Source organism: Hyaena hyaena, unplaced genomic scaffold, assembly GCF_003009895.1.
Source record: "Hyaena hyaena isolate Hyena2069 unplaced genomic scaffold, ASM300989v1 scaffold_375, whole genome shotgun sequence".
Taxonomy (NCBI): domain Eukaryota; kingdom Metazoa; phylum Chordata; class Mammalia; order Carnivora; family Hyaenidae; genus Hyaena; species Hyaena hyaena.
Genome location: NW_024081006.1, coordinates 1,307,189 through 1,330,603, shown reverse-complemented (window position 1 = coordinate 1,330,603; position 23,415 = coordinate 1,307,189). Strand labels below are relative to the sequence as shown.

At 33.8% G+C, this 23,415-nt stretch overlaps 1 protein-coding gene across 6 annotated transcripts in view; it reads left to right on the top strand.

Moving 5' to 3' along the window:
- TBC1D5 (TBC1 domain family member 5) overlaps window positions 1-23,415 on the top strand; it is a 540,103-nt gene that overhangs the window by 175,489 nt on the left and 341,199 nt on the right. For all 6 annotated transcript variants that reach the window (XM_039250589.1, XM_039250592.1, XM_039250590.1 and 3 more), the window contains exon 4: window positions 20,858-20,989. In XM_039250589.1, coding sequence (XP_039106520.1) covers window positions 20,893-20,989 — 97 coding nt within the window. In that variant the 5' untranslated portion in view covers window positions 20,858-20,892. The remainder of the gene's footprint in view (window positions 1-20,857; window positions 20,990-23,415) is intronic.

The window sequence follows — 23,415 nt, the reverse complement described above, 5'->3', positions numbered from 1 at the left end:
ATGGCTTTTGATTTTGCATGTAAATAAATCACTGTACTACCTGCATGTTATTAAGTAGCACCAGTCATAGCACTTAAATACCACCCATACACTCTAGGCTAGGGAATCGAAAATAGGAAAATGAAAGAAATGTGAAATTACATTTTAAGACTGTTCTGATGTTGCTAAGATTTTAAATGTTTCTTTAAAGGAGTAAGAGCACTCACTGCCAGTTAGTTGCTCTCTGAGACGCCTTCATTTTGTAAGTGTATGATATGAAACTGGCTAGGCATGGTAGTAGGAGGTAAGGAGGGCTTTGATTTATCAGCTAAAGGGGTGCTAAATAACCAAAACAGAAGTAATGACCCTTCTGAGACTGAGAAGATTCATTTGAAGGCAGTCCTCTTTCATTTTAACCTTACTGTGTCACATTTGTTCTGTTTTCAGACATTCAGAAGTTGTCCTGCTCATTTCACTTTTGATTATAAAATCAGACTCTAATATCTTAGATTAACTTGGATTAAAATAGCCTATAATGTTCCCTTGTATCAATTACTGTATTCTAGTAAAGATTCCTACTGTTTTTGTTTTGTTTTGCTTCCTAAAGCCCCCTGCTGCTGTTGATTACACCTAGATCTGCTACTGATTGGAACTGTTAAAAGGCAAAGATAGTGTGGCTGGTTGCTGAATCATTTAATTGTAGGACTAATAAGAGATGTTCTCTCTGGGACCTGAAAGAGCTAGACACTAGGATCTTACGAATGAAGAGGCCAAGGAATATTCGTCTGCACTTTAATAATTTTTGAAGGTGTGGCATTTATTTACTTGTAGCATAATAAAGGAATATCAGTAGCCTCATTGGCTTGTGAAACCATGTAACTGAACTCTGTTGAGGAAAAGAAAAGGGAGGAGAAATTCTAGAGAAAATTTAATACTAACAATTATTTTTCCCTGGGAATTGAATCAGAATAAAACAAATGGAATAACTGTATAAAAATGTTAATTCAGTATTGGAGACATTTGGTAATGGCAAGAAATTCAAAGTTAAATTTTCATTCGTAATCAAGGCCGTATTTGTAAGCCCAGTGCACAGTAGAGTGAAGTTGTATAAGGCCTAAGCTCCCTATGAGAAGTTTACATATAAATTTTGGAATCTAGAGATAGTATTTTTGTGATAGTTACAGGTGTCTTATGAGGCACTGACAGATCAAGAACAGCTATCAGTTTGTACGCTTATTACTTCATAAATTGAGATCATTAGTTCTGTGCTGGACTTAGAGATTATTTGAGGGAGATAGCTATTTATAGGTATATTAAATGATGCTTTATTGACACTGCTACTCCTTCTGTTCTTTATAAATAATTGCTTCTTTTAAAGACATTTCAGTTTTTTAAGTGCAAACTCAATCAGTGGTTTTAGGTAATTTGTTTGAACTTAATGTGCATCTGTTGGGAAGTATTGACTGATCATAGCTTCAAATGGGAAAAAGCGAATGTTCGAAGATATTTTTTGAAACATTTTAAGCAGGAAACTTACATGAAGGGTGCTGTCAGGAAGGTGTTCACGCCAGCAATGCATATGATAGGTTGGAGAGGGGGAAAGAGGCCAGTTAGAAAAGTTTGTGCTAAGGATTAGGCGTCAAGTAATGGGTGTTATAATTGGAATTGTGACAGTGGAAATGAGGTAGAAGTCACAGTGTTGGTGTCTTTTTATTGAGGACCTATTGAATCAAGCATCAGAAAACTGATAAAATGGCTGAAATCTTATTAATGACTAAATGAATATGTATGCCTTAAGTAATAAATCATTAGACTGAAAACTCCTTAAAGGCTGATTATTCATTTTTGAGGTCTCAGCACTTGACACGTTATGTTGCTTATAGTAGCCATTCAACCTGTTAGAGTGAAAAAAGGAAATAAGAGAGAAAGCCCTTGTGTTGGTTTGCTAGGACTGCCGTAGCAAAGTATCACAAACTTAGTGGCAGAAACAACAAAAATGTATCATCTCACAGTTTTGGAGACTAGAAGTCTGAGAGGAAGGTGTTGGCAGGATTGGTTCTTTTTGCGGGCTGTGGGGGAAGGGTCTGCTCCAGGCCTGCCTCCCTGGCTTGGAGATGCCGGTCTTCTTCCTGTGTCTTCTCATCTCTTGCTGCTGTGGGTATCTGAATTACCCCTTGTATTACCCCTTAGCCTTAGGAACACCTGTCCTGTTGCATTAGGGCTCACCTTAATGATGCTACTTGAACTTAGTTTTCTCCTGAAGGCTCTGTCTCCAAATAAGGTCACACTCTGAGGTACCGGGGGTAGGACTTCAGGGAATTTGGGGGGGAGGGTCATAATTCAACCAGTAATAACTCTCTTTGGAGTTGATATTGTTGATGGGCCAATGGCTAATGATGTATACAATTAATCAAAAAGTAAATATGGCCTTTCTGCAGTTAATGGCAGTATAGGGACCCACAGATATATGTCCCTTTGTAATTACGACCATGTAACATAATTTTCACCTCAGTTTTACTGTTTTTCAATTTATATGTGCAATTTGACAGCGAACCATTGTACTGGTTTCCATCTAGTGGCAGAAATAGGAGATGGGAGGCTGTTGGAAAAGCACAATAGGACTAATTTTCCTTGTCTCCTCTCCTCTTTTATTTTACCTTGTTTAGAATGAAGCATTCTCTACCCCCACCACCGAGACTTCTTAAATGTTAGGAAAATAAGCGATATCGAAGTATTATTGGTAATAATGAAATTACATTTATAATGTTATGGTAGGTGAGTTTTTATGTACAATTTTGAACAGGTAGTCATTTATCTAGAGCAGATGATCTCTCTCCAAGTGTGGCTCCTGGATCAGTAGCTCAGCCTTACCTGGGGACTGTTAAGTAAAACAAATTTTTAGGCTCTATTCCACACCTATGGATCAGAAATTCTAACGGTGGAGTCTAAAAATCTGTGTTTTAATAAGATTTTCAAGTGATTCTGTATACACCAACTTTTGAGAACCACTCATATATTGTGAGTATACATACATACTGTACAATACCTAACTTTATTGTTTTAAGTAATTATAGAAGCTTAGAGTTTTGTGTATTTTTTCTTTCTAATATTCTTTTGGTTTTATTATCTGATACTGAGACTTTGATTAGGAATGCTACCCAAAGTTATTACATTATTTTTATGGGAAACCATTAATTTCTATTGTTGGTTTATTATGTGTCTTTCTAGAAATGTTTTATGCATGTAAAAGCAAATAAAACTCTCTCTCCTGCTTTCTCTTTTCCCTCCCTCCCACTCACTCTCTCTATGCACACACATACATATATACGTTTGTATATATTCTTTTTTTTTCTCCCTGTACAGATGGTAACACAGGACCTTGCTATATTCACATACCATTGTTACTTGGAAGACTTTCTCTATCAATGAATCATTCTTCTGTTTGTCTTTTTTTTTTAAATAGCTATATAGTGCTACCATTGTATGCATGTACAGTGACTTATTAAGTCCTCAATTGATGGACATACAGGTTTCAACATTTTACTATTTAAAAAATTCTGTGAGAAATATTCTTGTGAGTACAGAATGTTTTTTAAAAAGATTCACATTAAAAACTCAAGTACATATATTAAAGTTATATCTATATTTTACATATGCAAGTATATTCATGGCATAATTTCCTAAGAATGTAATTACAAGGTCAAAGTGTGTATATCCTCATTTTTAAAAGTTTTTATTTATTTTTTTTTAATCATTTTTTGAGAGACAGCGCAAGCAGGGGAGGGGCAGAGAGGGAGACAAAGAATCTGAAGCAGGCTTCAGGCTCTGAGCTGTCAGCACAGAGCTTGATAATGGGGCTCGAACTCGAGAACTGTGAGATCATGACTTGAGGCAAAGTCAGATGCCTAACTGAGCCACCCAGAAGCCCCAGCGTACTCATATTTTTGATAGCTATTTCTAAATCATCCTCCAAGGAGGTTACACCAGTTTATACCCCCTTTAACAGATGAAAATTAATGTTTCAAAATGTGTTTATCTGAAGGTACACTGGTGTTATATACTAGTGTTATATTTTTGAGTAAAACTTCTATGTTAAGCTAAAAAGAAAACACGAAACTTAAACTAGTGTCTTTAACAAACAATATATAAATAATACTTCAGAGATTCTTCCATTAAGTTATTGTATATTTTAGATACTTATTGATGCATAAATTGAAGGTAGGATTGAAGATTGTCTCCACTAATCTGAAGTAAATCTACATTGAGTGATTCATTAAAAAGTAATTTTTACATATCTGGAAAAACAGATCTTTGAAATAGTTTTGGTTTACTGTCAGTGAGTACTTGGACAATCTCTAAATGTGGGGATTATTTGAGATACTACATATGTAGTTGTTTAAAAATTTATGATTTTTTTTTTGGTAACCGCCGTAATGTTTTTAATTAAAACTCTTTTTAGGTTTTTCATTTACGCAGTATCATTGGTTTATATTGTGTTAATGATTTCAAAATTTTAAATGAAGCAGTAGTGAGACAGAGAGCATTGGTTTTTTGTGTGTGTTTTTAAAAACATTTTATACTCCACCCACCCTCCCCACCCCCCTTTTTAACACTCTCTTAACTTAAAACTACTAAACAGATTTTTATTTTAATCTTTGGAACAAAAAATGTTCTCTTGGGCTGATACCAGTACTTTCCATGCCAAGTTACAGACCGGAATCTATTTTTATAGGCCAAGATACAAACCTCTGAAAACCAGAGTTTATAATGGAAACATTGACAGGCCCTTAACTATCACAGCACACATGGCACCGCTGAAATCATAAGGTACAGGCACAAGATTTCACATGCTGGGTGAGCATTGGATTTCTCAGTAATTGTATTGTCACATGTCTTTCAACTAGGGTTTAGTAAGCATCACCTGTAAATGGAGCTATGCTAGAGGCCATGAGACCACATTGTCTGGGCCCAATTCCTGCCCTCTCAATGCTTTTACTGAAACACACAGACACTGAGAAGCATGGGATAAACCTGTTGGGCTTAGAGAAGGGACTTGGTTGGAAAGAAGTGTGGGAACTTGCTTACCTCTAGATTTAATTTGTGCTACAGCGCTGAGAATCCTGCCTGTTTCTGCAGGTAGGTCATTATGCATGTGTTCTGGGTATTATTACAAAACAGGTAAAACTAATCAATGACATCTTCATTTTAAGTCTATCACAGAAGACAGTTTAAACTTGAGATTGTTACATAACCAACTAAGCTTGATATTGAGTAGTTAGGTGAATTAAAAATTTACCATTTTATTTCTTTGAGGGAGCCCATCTAGGTGAAAAAGAAAAAGAAGTAGCCTTCTTTAAAGACTACATCTGATTACTCAGCTTTATTTGATTAAAGAAAAGTCCTTAAAACCACCACCCTGGGTCCTTTTAATCACTGTACCTTAGTCATATTTTAGTTTACATGGGACTTGGCTTCCCACCATTAGTTCCTGAATGCCTTCATTAGTTACACTAATGAAAGAACCTGCAGTGTGTTAAGTACTTTAAAGGGAAACATGAACTCAGAACATGTCAGATGCCTTTATGGGAAAATCGTTAAAATGGTTTGAGGTATATATTTAACTTGAATGTTCATTGCAGGTTGGATTCTTGCATTTATAACACCAACATTGTCTACTTTCCTACTGCCTTTTCTTTATCTTGTTAAATTCTGGAGAGAAGTGGAGGTGTTATGTCAGATACGCTATCTCAGAGGCATTGTGAAGTGTTAGAGAAACCAGTATCTTGTGGGAAGATAATGAAGTGATAGTTTGTTGCTACAGATTTTGCAAGTACTGCCAGAAGGAATAGGTAAAAGGAAGATGTTAATTTGAATCTGAATCAGATTTTCTGTTCTAGTTTAAATTTGCCTTTTCATTGACCTATATCCATATACATTTAATAAGATTTGGATAGGAGACATGCTTGACATCCCAAGAGGCATCTTTTTATGTTTCAGGCTGGCTTTCCATTAATAAAGATAATATGGACATTTTAGGAGTAGTTTAAAAGTTTTGAATCTGTGATTAAATTTCTTCCCCTGATGTGTTAGAAATAATGCTTTTGTATCTTCAAAGATGGAAAATCTAAATGTAAGCTATTTAATTCTGTACATTTGTAATAGTTCTAGAATAGGGGGTCCTCATTTCATCTTTTTTTTAAGTTTATTTATTTTGAGAGAGAAAGCATGTGCATATGTGAGTGGGGGAGGGACAGAGAGAAAGGGGGAGAGAGAGAGAGAGAGAGAGAGAGAGAAAGAATGAATCCCAAGCAGGCTCCTCATTGATAGTAAGGACTGAGCTTAGAACTGACTGAGCCACCCAGGTACCCCTTGATCTATTTCTCTAGGGAGGAAAGTATGTAACTAACTCTCCTGTCTACTTTGCCATTGCTATAGAAAAACCTCACCACACATTTCAGGAACTACAGTCTTGATCTTAGTTACTGAGGGACAAGATAATATCACCTCATATTTTTAAAGTATGATTTTATTTCACTATGAGGTAAAACGGAGGAGTGTGTGACATATTTATATCTATAGATAGACTGAGTTCCTAGATTTACAGAATTTATCTGCTTTATAAATTGTTCCAGAAACTAAGGAACAATAATGTAAGCAGATAGTAGTACATAAAACAAAAATCTAGAAGAATTGTTACAGCTAACTTAGTTCTTTGTAATTCGCATCCAAGCCTGAGGGCTGTAACTACTAAAGGCCTGTGACATATCAGACAATTCACAGAATCTATTCTATACTGATCCAGTTACCAGATAAATTCCTCTGATGTGGTTTTACCACTAGCAGTTTCTAACAAATACTTTTAGGAAGGGTAATGGTGTTAATCAGTGAAATGTTGTTAATCAATGAAAGAAGAGACTTAAGATTTTGTTTTGCCTTTGTGCCTCATAAAGCAGAGATTGTATGAGTAGGTGCTGAGGTTTTCTTTCTCCAGGTCATTCATGTGTTCGTCCTGCCTTCCATTGTCTCTTATTAGGACTTGATGTTCAGACACTGGGCTAGGGGTCGTGAGCTTCAGTAGTCAGTAGTCGCCATTTACTCAGAAACAGACTTAACATAGTGGAAAGCCAGTAAGGAGGCCTTAAACTGAATTTCTGAAGAAGTCTGAAATTCGTATCCCAGTTTGTTATTTGTCTCCCCCTACAATGTAAATTCTTTGAGGACAGAGTCCGACTGTCTTACTCCCTTCTAAATGATTACCTTCTAGACTAGCTGGCGGGACAGGGGAGGATTCGACAGGTATTTACTAAGTTGAATATGTGTTACACATGAGCAGCCCCTGCTTTCTCCAATTTCTGCTTTCTTCCTTCTTTCCTTTCTCAATAAACAAATTGAGAAACTATGATATGAAATCTGATTGTAATGTATAAGAGGGAAAATATTTATGGGACACTCAAAAGGATCTGTATTTTTGAACTATAAGTATATTCTGTCTTTCATCTTGTTCTAAAGCCTAGTTGTGTAAACCCAGCCGTCAGAGCAGTGGCAGTGTGATGGTGCTAGTAAGAACGGTAATAGCTAATATTTATTGAGAACTTACTATGTGTGTGTCTGGTATTGTTCTGCGTTCTTCAAGTTTGTTTAATCCTTACAAAACTTATGAAATGGATATTTCTCATTTTTACATTGAGGAAACTGAGGCACAACGAGTTTGACCAACTTATCTAAGGTCAGATAGTTAATAAGGGCATTTCCTCAATTTGTGCCTAGAAAATGTGACTCTGTTTCTTGTATCAACAAAAATAGACTGTAGAAGTTTCCTTCTGTGGAAATAGTAAAGCATGGTAATTGGAAGAAGTATGATGTTGGGGGGTGGGTTCCTTCTTTGGGCTGTTCTTCCCTTTTTATTCTCTTGGATGAGAGAACCTGTTTGCTTACAGTTTCCTCATTAGAAGTAGAAATATGAGATTGGCTTTTGCATGATCGAGTTTCTGAATTTATTCATTTAACTGTTTAGAGCAGAATGGAAAGGAGTTAGTAAACATTTCAGAGAGAAGGGAGCATTTGAGATGAACTTTGGGAGCTTATTAGTGGGATCTGGTCTGATGGATATTTATTCAATAATAATTTACTGTTTGTCAGGTCATGAGAATAGAAAAGTGGTTTTATTTGTTTGTTTTTAAGAAATATTTCAGAGAGAGGAATGGGATAGAATAGGTTTTCTTGACCAGGGCTGGTTGCCCAAATAGAGAGAGAGGGATGGGAGAACACTGGATGTCTTTAGAGAATGAAAAGAAATGAAGGAGATTAGAAAGTTAGATGTGATTAGATCATGAGAGGTATTGAGAACCTGTTCTTGCATACTTATGTCGGCAGACATCCTGGAATCATAATGGTCTCTGGACTTCTCAGAGTTCGAGCTCTTCTAGTTTGTGTCCATTGAAGAGATTCTGTCCTGCATTGCATGGTGTGCACATTTTCTTTGTTCTGCCTCCTATCAGATTCTAAGGGTCAAGACTGTAAGGATGTTGTCTCTTCTCATTCTTCATTCCCTGGTGTTCCTTTCCTAGTGTCATTAATCATAGTTGAAACCCAGTAAGGATGTCTTAAAGTGAATTTCCGAAGAAGTCTGAAATTCATGTTCCAGCCACTTGGTGTGTGCTCTTGGGCTGAGATCCTTAATCTGCTAGCCTCAGTATCCACAGACCTAAAATAGGGATGATAATAATGCCTTTCTGATTAAGATTCCTAAAGAGATTGAATGGGATAATAACATAAAGCACAGTGTCTGGCATTTACTAAGCATTCCGTAAAATATTAGTTATCCTCAGTAGTGCATACCTCTCAGCATAGAGAAAAACATCGAGCAAATTATTATCATTATCATTTTTTAATGTTTTTTGTTCAGGACCATAATTTGTTTTTCATTGTACCGTATTTACAAAGGGAAAATCTGGTTTTCTTGAAATCATTTTTTTTTCAGAGTGCCTCATACAATATAATTCATCAAATGAGGCCCATTTAAAGTATACATGAATGGTAATTTAATAGACCCTGTATTCTGGTTTTTTAATACTGTCCTAAAATTGCTGTGTATCCAAGATTTATTTATTTTTTTAAAAAAATCCTCTAAATTGTTAAGCACAAAAGACAGCACAGTTGAAAATTGAGCAAAGAATATAAACAGGTAGCTCTTAGAAAAGGTGACCCAAATGGTCAGTAAACGGATGAATGTTGCGTCAACTTGAGTGAGCTACAAGGGCCTCCTAAATATTTGGTCAGATGTTATAGTGGATGTTTTTGTGAGGGTGTTTTGAATGAAATTAATATTTAAATGGGCAGAATAGAGATTGGCCCTCATAATGTGGGTGGGCCTCATCTAATCAGTTGAAGGCCTGAATAGAACAAAAAGCCAAACTTTTCCCTCAGCAAGAGGAATTCTACAGCTATCTGACTTGGGCTTCATCTACATCATCTCTTTTTTGCCCGATGGCCTTGAAACTATATCATCAACTTCTCCTACCCAGCAGCGTTTGAAATAGAACACTAACTTGCCAGGTCTGTAATTGTGAGAACCAGTTCCTTATAATAAAACTCTCTGTCTCCTCCTTTGCTCTCTGAAATCCTCCATTGGTCTGTTTCTTTTTCTTTTCTTAAAATTTTTAATGTTTTATTTCTGAAAGAGAGAGAGAATGAATGAATGAATGAGCAGGGGATGGTCAGAGAGAGAAGGAGACACAGAATCTGAGACAGGCTCCAGGCTCTGAGCTAGCTGTCAGCACAGAGCCCGATGCAGGGCTCAAACTTGCCAAACCGCGAGATCATGACCTGAGCCAAAGTCGGACGCTTAACCGACTGAGCCATCCATGCTCCACTGGTCTGTTTCTTTTGAGAACTCTGACTAATATAACAGATGAAGAAATTTTCAATCAAAAAATAGGGAGATGCTAATTTAAACCACAGTGAGATACCACTTCATACCATTCAGAATGGAGAAAAAAGGCTCATGGTATTCAGAGCTAGCACAGATGTAGAGAAATAGGAACTGTGCATATGAATGCGTAAATTGGTATAGCACCACTTTGGGTAGAAGTTTGGCAATATTTTGTTAGAATTAAAGATGGGCAACAATTTTGATCCAGCAATTTGACTTCTAGATTAAAATTACTAGATTTGTCATCAAAATAAGATTGCATTAAGTGTTTAAGGTATCATATTTTAAAATTTAGTTTTGTGTTAATGTGATTCTCTTGAAAATTGTTTAATGATCCAGTTTTATAATTGGTTGCTTATTTCACCATAGATGTATTTATGTGCCCTGCCTGTGGGCTCATGATTGCTGTTCTGCAATGACTTGTGTAGGGTACCTAATAAAATATTTTGAAATGAGATGGTTTCAAGAAATACTTCAATTTTCAATCATTATGTCCATTGTTAAATTCTAGTAGTAACTAAAAAATACAGATTAATTTTCATACATTTTTCTGGTGCTGATGCGCTTTTGTCAATAACTTGCTACAGTGATTTTATAAAGATTAATCCCGATGTTCCAAGAGGATGTGCATGCCATATGAAATATTCCATATCGTATTAGAAGGCAAAGTATTAGTTTCTCGAATATGAGGAAGAAAAAAGGTCATACCAGTGCGTTTGTATAATTAAAATATGTAAGTTTACTGCTTTGACCACTTATGTTCATTCATTGCATTTAAATAACTAGTGACCTTTCTGAAATATTTAGTAAAAACTTAGAGCTTCATAGTATTTAGATAAAGTCTTACTATATTAAAAAAAACTGGCCATTTTAATCTTTTGCTTGATTTTTTTCTAGGATTTAGAATCCTAGAAATTTAAAATATTATGTATTTATGGATTTTAAAGGTACAAAACATTTTTGCTAACAAAGACTTTGTAAAAATGTACTTAAGTCAAAGTGCCTCTATCTGGACTTGTGGGGAAGTTATTACCTGGTTTCAAAAGTTTTTGTAGGAAAATAATCACTATATGATAATGTCACTTAAAGTGCTTGATCCTGTTTAGTCTTCTTAGAAATTAAGATAAAACTTCTAGGCCCTAAACGGTTTTCAAAGCTTCAGCTCTCTATCTATATATAAATAGCACATTGCAGTTCTGAATAACTGTGTCATTGTTTGCAAATGGTAAAGGATGGCATGAAGTTTGTAATCTCTCTTTAAATTTTTTGCTAAGGTTTGGGCAAACATGATCAAAATGTTAGAAATTATCCAGTGGTTTCATTTCAAATCAGTATGCTAAGAATTCTATATGTCTAATTTAATGTACTTACCTTTTAACCATTTGTGTGATCCAGTGAAATTTTGGAGAAAGTATACTACTGTCTTCTGCTACAGTATATACACAGAAGAGGAATATATACTTGCTAGTAAAATTCTCTGACAGTTGAGATAGGGTTTGTGTAGCCTCTTTGTTGTCCCTGTGTATAACCATATTACTCTTTGTGTATTTATTCTGTTTTGTTAATTGCACTCTTTCATCAACCCTTTCAAGATCTTTCTTTGTTTTTCATGGTGTTCATGGAATTACCTGGGTTTTTTAGTATGCATTGGTGTCTTGAAAAATTCTTTAGTAGTAGCCATAAAACCCTTATGCTTTGTGACATCTAGATATCTGTGAACGCTGTGTATCATCTTCTGTTTTTTATAATTAATCCTTCTTTATCCATCTTTCATTTTATCAGTGCTTTAAACTTACCTACTTCTAAAAATGAAATGTAAACAGTTTTATTCTCATTTTGAGGGCCCATAATGTTTACTTTTTTCAGCCATGTATATATATGTATGTATGTATCAGTTTTGTTACATGAACATCTAAATGGTTTCGGTGTTAGAAAATATACAGAAGTTATATGTACGTAAGTCAAGTCTCTTGGGTAAGATGGCACCATTACAATTAACATGGATGAGCAAAGATTCAGAGAATCTTAAGTCCTATCACTTTCTAGTGAGGCTCAAATTCATTATTTTACAGTAAGGTTTACTATTTTAAGTGATTATCATTTTCTTTTATCAATTATAGAAAATCTGTATGTATATATGGCAACAAATTGGAGATTTGGAGTTTTCTTGTCTCTATTATTACTGATGATCTTCTATTATAATTCAAACATTTTTGTGTTCATACTGAGCTTTATGGCCAAATATATAGAAGCTTCTATTCCATGAGCAAATAAGCTAGTCATTTTTGAAGTCATCAATCAGTTAAATTAGCAGTTTTAATGTAGAGTATACATGTCTTCACACTATGCATTATTGAATAACCTTTTCAAAATTTAAGGTCACACTCAGAACTTACCATACCTTAGATTCTTATGCAGTATTGGGCATATTTATTAACATTTTATTTACAATATAGGAATTAAAATGTTATATATTTGAAGAAGACTGGTCTCAACAAATTAACAAAGTTCAATTTTCTTTGTATTTTTTTCCTGAATGCACCTATTTAGGGATAAAGGTAATGTCACTATAAGAATGGTTGTATACTGTGTCTCCTTTCAGCAAGGTCCTTGATGGCTCTTAGATATTTGTTGGGTTGTTTCATTTTTCTGCATTTGGTAGCTGATGATTTCCGTTAAGTAGCTGGTTTTTCACTTGTTTATTATTATATTTCTTTGCAGTTACTTAGGGAACTTGAAATTTGGGGCCAGGTCAGTGCATTTGAATACTATATCTTGATCGTTTCCATTAGTAATCAGATAGCAGCTCTGGAAAAACAACTCTTTACTGTTTTGGGTGAGATTTCTGGGGACCCTACTCTCAGAGTTTTGATCTTTAATTCTGGGATTCCTGTAATGAGCATAGCATATATTTTCCCATAGATATTCGTCTTCATTTATCTGTTGATAGGGTTGTTAAAGTACAGGATGCACAATTAAATTTAAATTTCAGATAAATTATGAATACTTTTTAGTGTATGTTCAAGATCTTTTCTTTTTCTGAAATTCAAATTAACTGGGCATCTGTATTTTTATTTTCTTTCGTTTCAATTAATAATTTCAATTAATTAATGCTAAATCTGGCAACCTGTTTCCTGGGCTCTTTCCTCACTAAACTGAGCTCCTGGGTGAAGGAGGGGGTGGATGTACCCTAATTCATCTTTACCTAGTTTTCCTATTTCCATTATCTGGTGATTTTTACTGACTGAAAGAATGAACTCTCTAATCAACTAAAATATTTCCTTATCTGAATATCTGTAAAGCAACTGCGTTCTACTGAGTTTGCCCTTTTATGTGAGTTAAATTCATTGAAAATTATCATGTTTCAATGAACAGTTGCAGATCTCAATAGGAATTAAAAAAAACTTTCATCTCCCTTTCTCTTCCCTTCCCTTCGTCATCTCTTTTCCCCTTCTCTTTCCAGCTCTTACTATAATTAGCTAGCATTAACAGCAAATGTTTACTTTAGTTAAATTATTCAGAACATTTATTTTACTTGTCAAAGGTTAGATCAGGTTGTTGTTTGAACTGGTAATTAAATGCAGCCTAATATGCTCTCATATTTATATGCAATATAAGCCTGGTTCCTCATCATTCTGTATAATTTTGATGTTCAAGGCTGACATTTCAAAAAGGTTTTCTCTCTTCAAATATTGCTCATTCTTCTTGAACTCCTAATTGTTTGTTAGAGTTACCTTGATTTTATGAAAGCCTGATTAAATAGTTTAAAGGCTAGAGGTGTTCTCGATATAAAATATGGACAGTAACAATTGAAGTTGTTTTTGTATGGCTGTAAAATAACAGAAGGTTTGGTCAGTAGTAGGCTGAGCTACTTTCCCAGTCTTTGCATCTTGAGCATCATTCTGGAGAACTCTGAAACCAAATGACGATATACTGCAGAGAGCTTTTTGTTAGGCCACTTTAACTTTTTATAATGGTCAGTTTTCTCTTGGTTTATATCATGACTGCCACTTTCTATTACTTTATAGCATTTGAATATTGAAAGGCCAAATAAATATACATATGTTTTTTAAAGTTTACTTATTTACTTAAAAAAAGAGAGGGAGTGAGCTAGCAGGTAAGGGGCAGAGAGAGAGAATCCCAAGCAGGCTCCACACTGCTAGTGTGGATATGGGGCTCGAACCCACGAACTGCCAGTTCAGGACCAGAGCCAAAATCTAGAGTTGGATGCTTAACTAACTGAGCCTCCCAGAAGCCCCAAAAGACCAAATATATTCTTATTTTGTAATATAAAATACTTAAGCCCACCTGTGAAGCTGTCATATATTCTACTTTTTTCTGATTACAGTTTATGAATCTAGTATTTTTATAGTTGTTTACTCTAACCATCTTGTTCTGATAGCTTGAAAAATGTAAGAATTAAGTCTTCCAATTTTAATTTTCTTTTGGTCGTTGTTCTTAGTATGTAGACCCTTATTGTATTCCTGTGCTTATTTAATTGGGAACACTTGAATAGTACAGATGTAAAGTTGGTAAAAGGGAGTTAGGTTTTCGGGATTTTACCAATGAGTGATATTTAATATTGAATGACATGTATTAAGGCAAATGCTTTTATATATAATTTATTTGCCATTGTAAATGCATTTATCTTGTGAGAAACAGACCCCCTATTGTCAGATGAAGTATTCTGGAAAGGTTTGGAGTAAATAAATAATAAAACTACTTTGATATACAGTCTAACCAATATTAAATATTAAGACTTTTCAGATGATTGATTTTAATACTTAATTAACTTATTTAAAGTCCAATATAACCCTCTTGCAATAAAGATTAACAGAATTTTAAAATGGAACTTTATTCTTTCTTTTTTTTCCTTCTGTCTCTTTTTTTATTCTTCCTCCTTTCCTACCTTCTTCTCTCCCATATGATAAAGACTTTAGAACATCATTATTCCAACCATCAAATTTACCTCTAGCTACCAACATTTTTGAGTAAAAGAGGTGTTTTAATAGAAGATTCTATAGGTAATGTTTAAATACTCTCTCTCTTAATTGTGAAAATATAGCTTCTATCAAAGTTTGTTGCTTTTATAGCCACGATGTCCTGTTTTAGGTTATATACCCATCATGGTAAATGCATGCTATCTCTGACAGATACTTATTCATGCCCTATCCTCTCCCTCTTTTATAATTGTGTTCTGGAAATAGTTCATTTAAGCTCTTTGATATGCTTTTCTTATAGGAGATATCTTTATGTAAAGTAATATTACTCTGTCATTTCAGTGTTTGACTTTAAGTTTACCATCAGTCAAGAATTTAAATGAATGAAGTATGCTTCTATGAGCTTTTCTGAATATGGATGTCTTTTGAAGACACAATTCAGAATGCTAATTCTCTGCTTGTGTATTAGAAGCTTTGAAAGAATGAATACACACTGAAATACATAGAACTTCAGATTCAGAGGGAATAAATTATTTTTCTAGAGGCTTTGTTTATATAATAGCATTTAAAAAGGAAAGAAATTTATTCAGCTAACCTGTTTTGTCTGTACCATGATAAGAATTTGAAGTTTTCACCTGATGCTTCTTGTATTGCTTCACTTACATGGAAAATAATCTTGTTTTGAAATTTTATTACTATACTTTAAAATTGTCCTTTAAGCTTTAGTGCTAGACTCTTACTCTTTCATTAAATATTAACTGTTTTCACAAGACTTCCTTTCTTTCAGGCGGATCACTTTTATCCTAAGATTTAATACTGCAAGAACAAGATTATAAAGCCAAAATAACTGTCCTTAAGATTCATCTTGGAGGGACACCTGGATGGCTCAGTCGGTTAAGCATCTGACTCTTGGTTTCTGCTCTGGTCGTGATCTCATGGTTTTGTGGGTTCAAGCCCCACATTGGGCGCTGTGCTGACAGCAGTTTCAGCCTAATGTGTCAATTGCTGTGACCACAGGATAGTAGTAACACCATATTGCACAACCAATTTTGAGTTTTGTGATTTTGAGTTTATGTGAAGCAGGAAATTTAACTGTTATTTATAGTCATGTAGCAAAGAAGGGATATCTGCTTTCTCAAGTCTTGGAAGGTTATATTGCTGTGCTTTCTGAATTAGAAAAAAATAAGATTGTCTTCAGATTTAAAAATTCTTAGGGTTTTTTCAAGAAAATTCTAGAGACAGATTGGCATTATTTAAGAAAACTGACATCCAACATTGTGGATTTTAGTGGTCATTTACTAAGGTACATATTTATGATCATTATATATTTCCTCTCTGCCTGTTACATAGAGAAGATTAAGGCATATTAAATATAGAAGTCTGAGTTTGTAACACAAATATAAGATGTAATGATGAATTGTACACTTCAAAGTGTTTATGCCAGTTTGACTTTTAATAGTGATTATCTTAAAATTTTCAGAGGAAAAAAATTCCCTTAATTCTTTGTTTGAATTTCTATCAAATATTTTCCTATGGTCAGATATTTATAAGCAAAAACATTATTCAATATAATGATTAAAATAAATATAGACACATTTGTTTAAAAACCTTTATTCTCCTTCGTAGTAGTCAAATATTTTTGTAGTTGGTACAGTCACAAAACACAAATTAGACAATTTTTGAGAAAATTACGTCACATTTGAAAGCAGCACTAATCATAATAGCAGTAACCAGTGCACTTAAGTGTTTTTTATTCTAGAAAACTAAAATAGCCCTTGTGTTTAAAACAGAACAACAAAAAACAAAGCAGCACCTGCTTAATAAGTTACTTTTCAACCAGATTATTATTTAAATCCATAATTAAAAGAACACCATGTAAGCTTTTTGTTCAACAGATTTTTTTTCTTTCAATGTTTGTTTATTTGAGAGAGACAGAGCATGAGTGTGGGAGGGGAAGAGAGAGAAGGAGACACAGAATCCGGAGCAGGCTCCGGGCTCTGAGCTGTCAGCACAGAGCCCAATGCAGGGCTTGAACTCATGAACTGTGAGATCATGACCTGAGCTGAAGTTGGATGCTTAACTGACTAAGCCACCCAGGTGCCCTCTTCAACAGAGTTCTTGAAAATAACTCCTTATGACTATTGGGTCAGGTTGTTTTATTTAATAAAAAGAATTTCAGTGATTCAGTTTCAGTCTGAATAATAATAAATAGAATATAATTAGAATAAATTAGAATATAGTGGATCCTTGATTATATACACTAGCTGTAGACTGGTGTATTTGGTAAATTTTATGTTTTGGGTTTTGGTTATAACCATATAACTATAACTTGATTATAACTAAGTTGTCAATTTCTAAAGAATTACTAATAAAGATACAATTAGTGGATGACTTCTTGAAGGAAGAACTTCAACTTTCTTTAAGGAGCCAAAAAGATCTTAAGTATCTTTTAAAATCTTGAATGAACATATGAACATCATCATGTTGTATTAAAAAAATTTTTCTTAGTTTATTTATTTTGAAAGAGAAAGTATAAACAGGAGAGGGGCAGAGAAAGAGGCAGAGCGAGAGGATCCCAAGCAGGTTCCACATTGTCAGCATGGAGCCTAATGTGGGGCTTGAACTCATGAATGGTGAGATCATGACCTGAGCTAAAATCAGGAGTTGGATGCTTAACCAACTGAGCCACCCAGGCGCCCCAGAGTATTTTTTCTTAAAGTTTATTTATTTTGAGAGAGAGCAAGAGCAAGAGAGAGCATGCATGTGGAGTGGGGCTGAGGTGGGGTGGGGGAGGGAAAGAGGGAGAGAGAGAGAGAGAGAGAGAGAGAGAGAGAGAAGGAACAAAGGGAAGGAAGAAAGAATTCCAAGCAGGCTACATGCTGTCATTGCAGAGGCTGACTGTGAGATCATGACCTGAGCTGAAATCAAGAGTGGGATGCTTAACTGACTGATCCCATCCAGGTGCCCCTAGAGTATTTTATTTTAGCTACTATAGAAAGATTTTTTTTAATGTTCCTTGTAGAAATGTGCTTTGATATCAGTTTGCTAGTTACTTGTTTATTTCTCATAAGTTTGAAGTACATGAAATTCCCTTATTTGTATATTTTAAGTTTGTGAAGTTTGTAACAGTCGAAATATAATATAAAAAATGAGAAATTAAGATAATGATATGAAAACATGTCTAGGATATTAAAGAAATTCTCTGGAAATCTGGCTGTTAACTTGGAATATGCATTTTCAAATGTTTTCTCTGATAATTTCAAAAGTATAACAAAATGTATGGAAAATATGAACCTTAACATTAAAATAGTTGTCCATGGGTCATAATTTTGAAATGTTTATTCTATACAGGGTTCTTGTTTTGTTTTGATTTTACTTATTTATTTTTGTTTGTTTTGTTTTTGTTTTTTAGTTTTAATTATTTGCCAGCACTTTAAAGAGATTTCAAATAAAATTCTGGGGTTTCTAACCTGTCTTGAAAAAGTTGAAGTAGAGTAAAGGTGTTTCAGTTGTTCACAGATCCCATCCTCTTGTACAGTTTTGTTTTGTATTTCATCTATTTGTCTCATTGTCTAACTGAGATCCAAATGTAGTGCAGGAGTAAAGGATGTGAGCTCTGGAGTTTCACAAGATAGGTTCAGATTCTGGCTTCAACACTTACTACTTGTGTAACTGTAGACAGATTAGTTAATCTCTCTGTACCTCCTTTCTGTCTTTGGTAAAATGAAAATGGTGATGTGGCCCTACTGATGTCAGTAAGTGCATTGGGAACATGAAATAATGAGTATACATGAAGCATTTAGAGTGGTTTGTGACTTACATTCATTGTTCAGATGTTAACTTTGGTTAATAATGCTTTTTGCCTGATATCATCAGGCATTTGAATTTGGTGGTTCTTCTCCGTAGTAGAGGACTTTGATCTGTTTATTCATTTGATCAAAATTTATCAGATTCTGTTTTATAGTATTTGTAACTGATCATTTACTTTTTCCTGTCCTCTACTAGATTATATTTCCTAGAATTCCTTCTGTTTTCTAAGTGCTAAATATATGTTGATTGATTTGCATACATAAGAAGTGCTGACAGTTGTCTAGATTTATGGATTTAGGATTTGATTTATGGCTTAAAAAATTCTTACTATTTGTTGACAATGAAAGTTTTCTGCCTTGTCTAGTGTTGGTTTTGCCTATACCTTTGCTTTTGTTTTAGCCACAGTCTAAGGCGTGAGGATTTTTTACCATCTGACTGTGAATGTGGGTGGTGAGAGTTGGAGGGTTCTGGTAAAACTCAGAAAATGTACTAGAGTATTTTACAAAGTGAGAGTTTTAGGGAGAAACTAAGCGGGATAGAGGAGCATTTTGTGTTGGGAAGAACAAGATTTGTATATTCGTGGGCTTTTCTGGAACCTTTCCTCCATTAGCGGAGCCCATGTCCTATAAAATGATAATGCTCATTTTGGTTGGGCTTGTTTTCCATCATCTTCCTATCCTGTCTCCCCTCTCTTGAAACTTAAAATTTCATGTGTTAACATTATTTTGGATGAAAATTAGAGCCCAGTTGATATTTTTGGAAGATTTTGACTTGAGAAGGTTATCTGTAGCTCATAGACATAGAAAATGTATAAGTAGTATAGCTTAAAAATGAAAAAAATAATTAAAAACATCTTTGCTTAAATTGACATTGTCTATAGGTATCAGAATCAAGGAGGAAAACCTTCAAAACAATTTAAGAAATAGGTGGTTATTTATATAACCTTGCCTTTTTAAGCACAATAATAACAGAGGTAGCAGCCATGAAGGAGGTACAGATATTTTGGGTGCACAGAAATGAAATAAAAAAGTTACTCATGTCACAGAAGCACTGTGTTATTTGAAAACAGACACACTCTGAGAAAAATATCTATATCACATGACAAAGGTTTAATATTCTTAATATTTAAAGCATGCTTATAAATTATGAAGACCATGATAATAATAAACTCAGTCCTCCACAAAAGATAATGAATAAATGTCAGAGAAAGCATATGAATCTTCAGTAATCTCACTAGTTATCAAGCAAATGCAATATAAAAATTGACTATCACACTCGTCCATAAAATGAATTACCCATTCCCACTGTTAATGAGGGTCCAGGGGAATGAAGTGTTCTGTATACAAATCTTTCTAGAGCATAATTTGCTAATATATCATAGAATATTATTTTTTTAAATACATGTTTTGGTCCAGCAAAGACACTTATAAGAACTTCTCTTAAGACAGTAATCATAGATGTGACACAGGGATATTACTAAAAAATAATCATTGTGAAACTGTTTATAGTGTTGAACAACTGAAAGCATTCTGTTTACTAATAAGGAATTGGTTGCATAAACTGTTATAGCTATTTAATGGAATACTAGGGATCCATTTGAAATTATAATATGGTCTTTTTTTTTTATGGGGATAGAAAATACCCATAATAATTTATATAATCAGTATATTTAACATGGTAGATCACATTAAAATAAGTATATTTTAAATGCCCAGAACAAAGTCAGAAAGGATATGTGTAAAAAACTGAAATATTAACAGGGGTGTTTTTAGTTAATACAATTATGAATGATTTTAGTTTGCTAAATTTTCTGTGTTTTGAGAGTTTCTATTGTAAATGTGTATTATTTTGGCAGTGGGACAAAAGGATGGTATAAATAGTATGGTAATTTAACTTACAGTTCAACTTTTTCTTTAAGAAGTTTATTGAAAATAAGTGTGATTGAACATTGAAGTAAAAGTTACTAAAGAAGTTCAGATTTGGGGAGAAATTATTGAAATGGAAATTGTATGGCACTTTTCACTTCTTTGCATTTTCCTGCCAATGTGTTGTAACAGTCCCTGAAGCCTGTGGAAAACCTGTTAATGTCTGTAATGCTCATTTAATCATTTCAATGTTGTATTTATTCCCAGTCATAGCAAAAAGAAAAAGCATGATTTTTCTGTTTTGTTTTTGTTTTTGTTTTTTTATTTTCCAGGTAGTCGCTTTCAGCGACATTGTTCATTTCTCACAATGTATCATTCCTTATCTGAAACTAGACATCCTCTGCAGCCAGAAGAACAAGAAGTGGGCTTTGACCCCCTGTCAAGCTACTCAAACAAGACTGGAGGTGAGTTTTGTATTCAGAGACATTCTATGGTTACTGGGAAGTGTAGCAGAGAGCCTCCATTTTTTTCTGCCTGCCTTAAGTAAGTAATTCTTTAGATGAAGCTGAGCGGGGCAACTTGAAGCACACTTCCCTGGGTAGGTCGAGAGCACTCTGACACTAATGAATACCACAAAACATCAACTTTCAATTATAGACAGAAGCTTTAGGCAAATGTTTAATGCACTGTCATTCTTTAAAAAGAATCATGAACTTAAACAGTACTTCAGCATAAGAATATTAAAATCAAAATGGCCTTTGTCAAAACATCTTTTAAAGAAGTCTAAGCTTTTGGTGTTGATTTTGCAGGGATTTTTTTTTTTTTAATCTTTTAAAGCAGTTGACCTCATTCCTAGATAAAGATTTGCCTGATTCTTTTTTTTTCCCAGTAATTGAAATTTGTGTCCTATTTAAAAAAAATCTATGCATTGAAATAGTTAAAAATAGACTGTTAAAAGTAAACTGTATTCAGGGTCTACCCTATAAAAATTTATCAAATGTGTCTGTTTCAGAATTCTGTGTTGTTTTCTCAATATTAGTGATAATATAGTATCTTAAAAGGAAGTAGTTTATGCAAATTCCTAAAGCTTTATCCTTATTTTTGGTTGACTCACTCAAGTAACTACTTATAATTTTTTGGTCATGAAATACATATATCAGGATTATGAGATCTATTTTAAAAAATCATAATTAGTCAAAGTGATTGCATGTGTTTTGTATACTTCAGATATGTTTTTTTTCCTGTATTGGTAGAAAGGTCTGCTGTTATGTTTTGGGAATTTAAAAACAATTGATTTTTAAAGTGGTTATTTAGTGATTAAGCCTTGACTTTATGGAGTGCATTTATGTGTTTTGTGCATTTTTACTGCCTTCTACGTCATACAGATGCCATTGTTGTTTTCAATGAAAATGATATAATTTGCCTTACAACTTATTTTTGTGATCTTTTTATTTTTATATGTGCATTTATGGAAAGGTCACAGAAAGACTGTTGTTCAAGGTTTTGACCATATGAAAAAATTGTTACCGTCGCATTTTCATTTCAGCATCTTAAATATTTCAGTGGTAAGAATACTACATCTCCTAGTGATTTTTAAAAATGTAATACCTATAAGAAGCACTAACAATTAAATAAGTCAAATTATTTCACAAGCACTTCAAATTATTTCACAAGTCAGTATTTTAAAAGTAAATATATTTTTGTGATAAGTATATAAAACAATTTCACCAAGATTTTCTGATTTATGTGCTTACTTTAGAACATAGTTTTTGTGAGTGTGTGTGAGCACATTTTTCCTGGCCTACTTCATTAAACACTGAGGTTCTATTTTTTTTTTAAACTGGTTAAAAAACATTTTAAATTAATTTTATCCTTTATTGTTTGCAGGAATGAGTAGTTACCTTTACTGAAAAGGCTTTTCGTTTATATCCTAGCCTAACATTTCTATGACATACAAAGTTATTAGGACTGAATTGATGTTTAAAAGTGCCATTAATTCATTTACCCCAAATGTTCATTAACAATGTAAATGTATGCTGATGTTCTATGAGACAAGGAAGTGACTAATGACTCTTCCAACTAACAACACTTAAAATGAATAGAAACTTTAGATAGCTAATCTTGAAGTAATCAAGACCCTCATTCAGCTTGGCATCTCTGTATGCTCTAAAACAGCTGTCAACTGTTAAAAATATATACAAAACACACATACGCACAGGCACATGCAGAAAGAATGATATGTAAATATCTAGTTCTTGAAAGCCATAAAGGTTACTAACCGTGGTGGGTTTTGTGCATTGTATATGTAAATATTTTATATGAAGCATCTATTTCATCTTCTTAGATTTCCTTTTAGCAGAAAAACATGTGCTGCATTTTAATAGGGTTGTCATATTTATTTGAAGAATCATCACCTTTCTAGTATGTTTGTTTATTTTAATGTATGTATTTCATGGGGTTCTCCACCTATTTGAAGCCTGTTACACATTTTTCCCACCAGGGAATTGATGGCAAATGGAGGACTCATTTTGTAAGTAGTCAAGCCCTGGACTTAATCAGTGGTTTTCCTGTGTGCAAGGCATGGTGTTTTGGTCTTGTTTTTAATTCCTGTTAGAGAGTCCATAAGTAAACAAGTCTTTAATTTCTCAAAACTGAAATTTTAACATTTATAAAGAAACAGTATAGTACTGAGTTAAATGATCTACAGTATTCTGGAAAGGATATGTAATAATAGCCACATAATTGGAATAATAAAGAGAAAATGGTTTCTCATTGATTTATTTTCATGAGGAGGAAGGTGGGTGAGATCAGAAAAAAGAACTGTTTGGATATATACATGTAGAATTTTCCATTGGAATTAAACTTTTAACTGCTGGAATTTCTTTTTCAA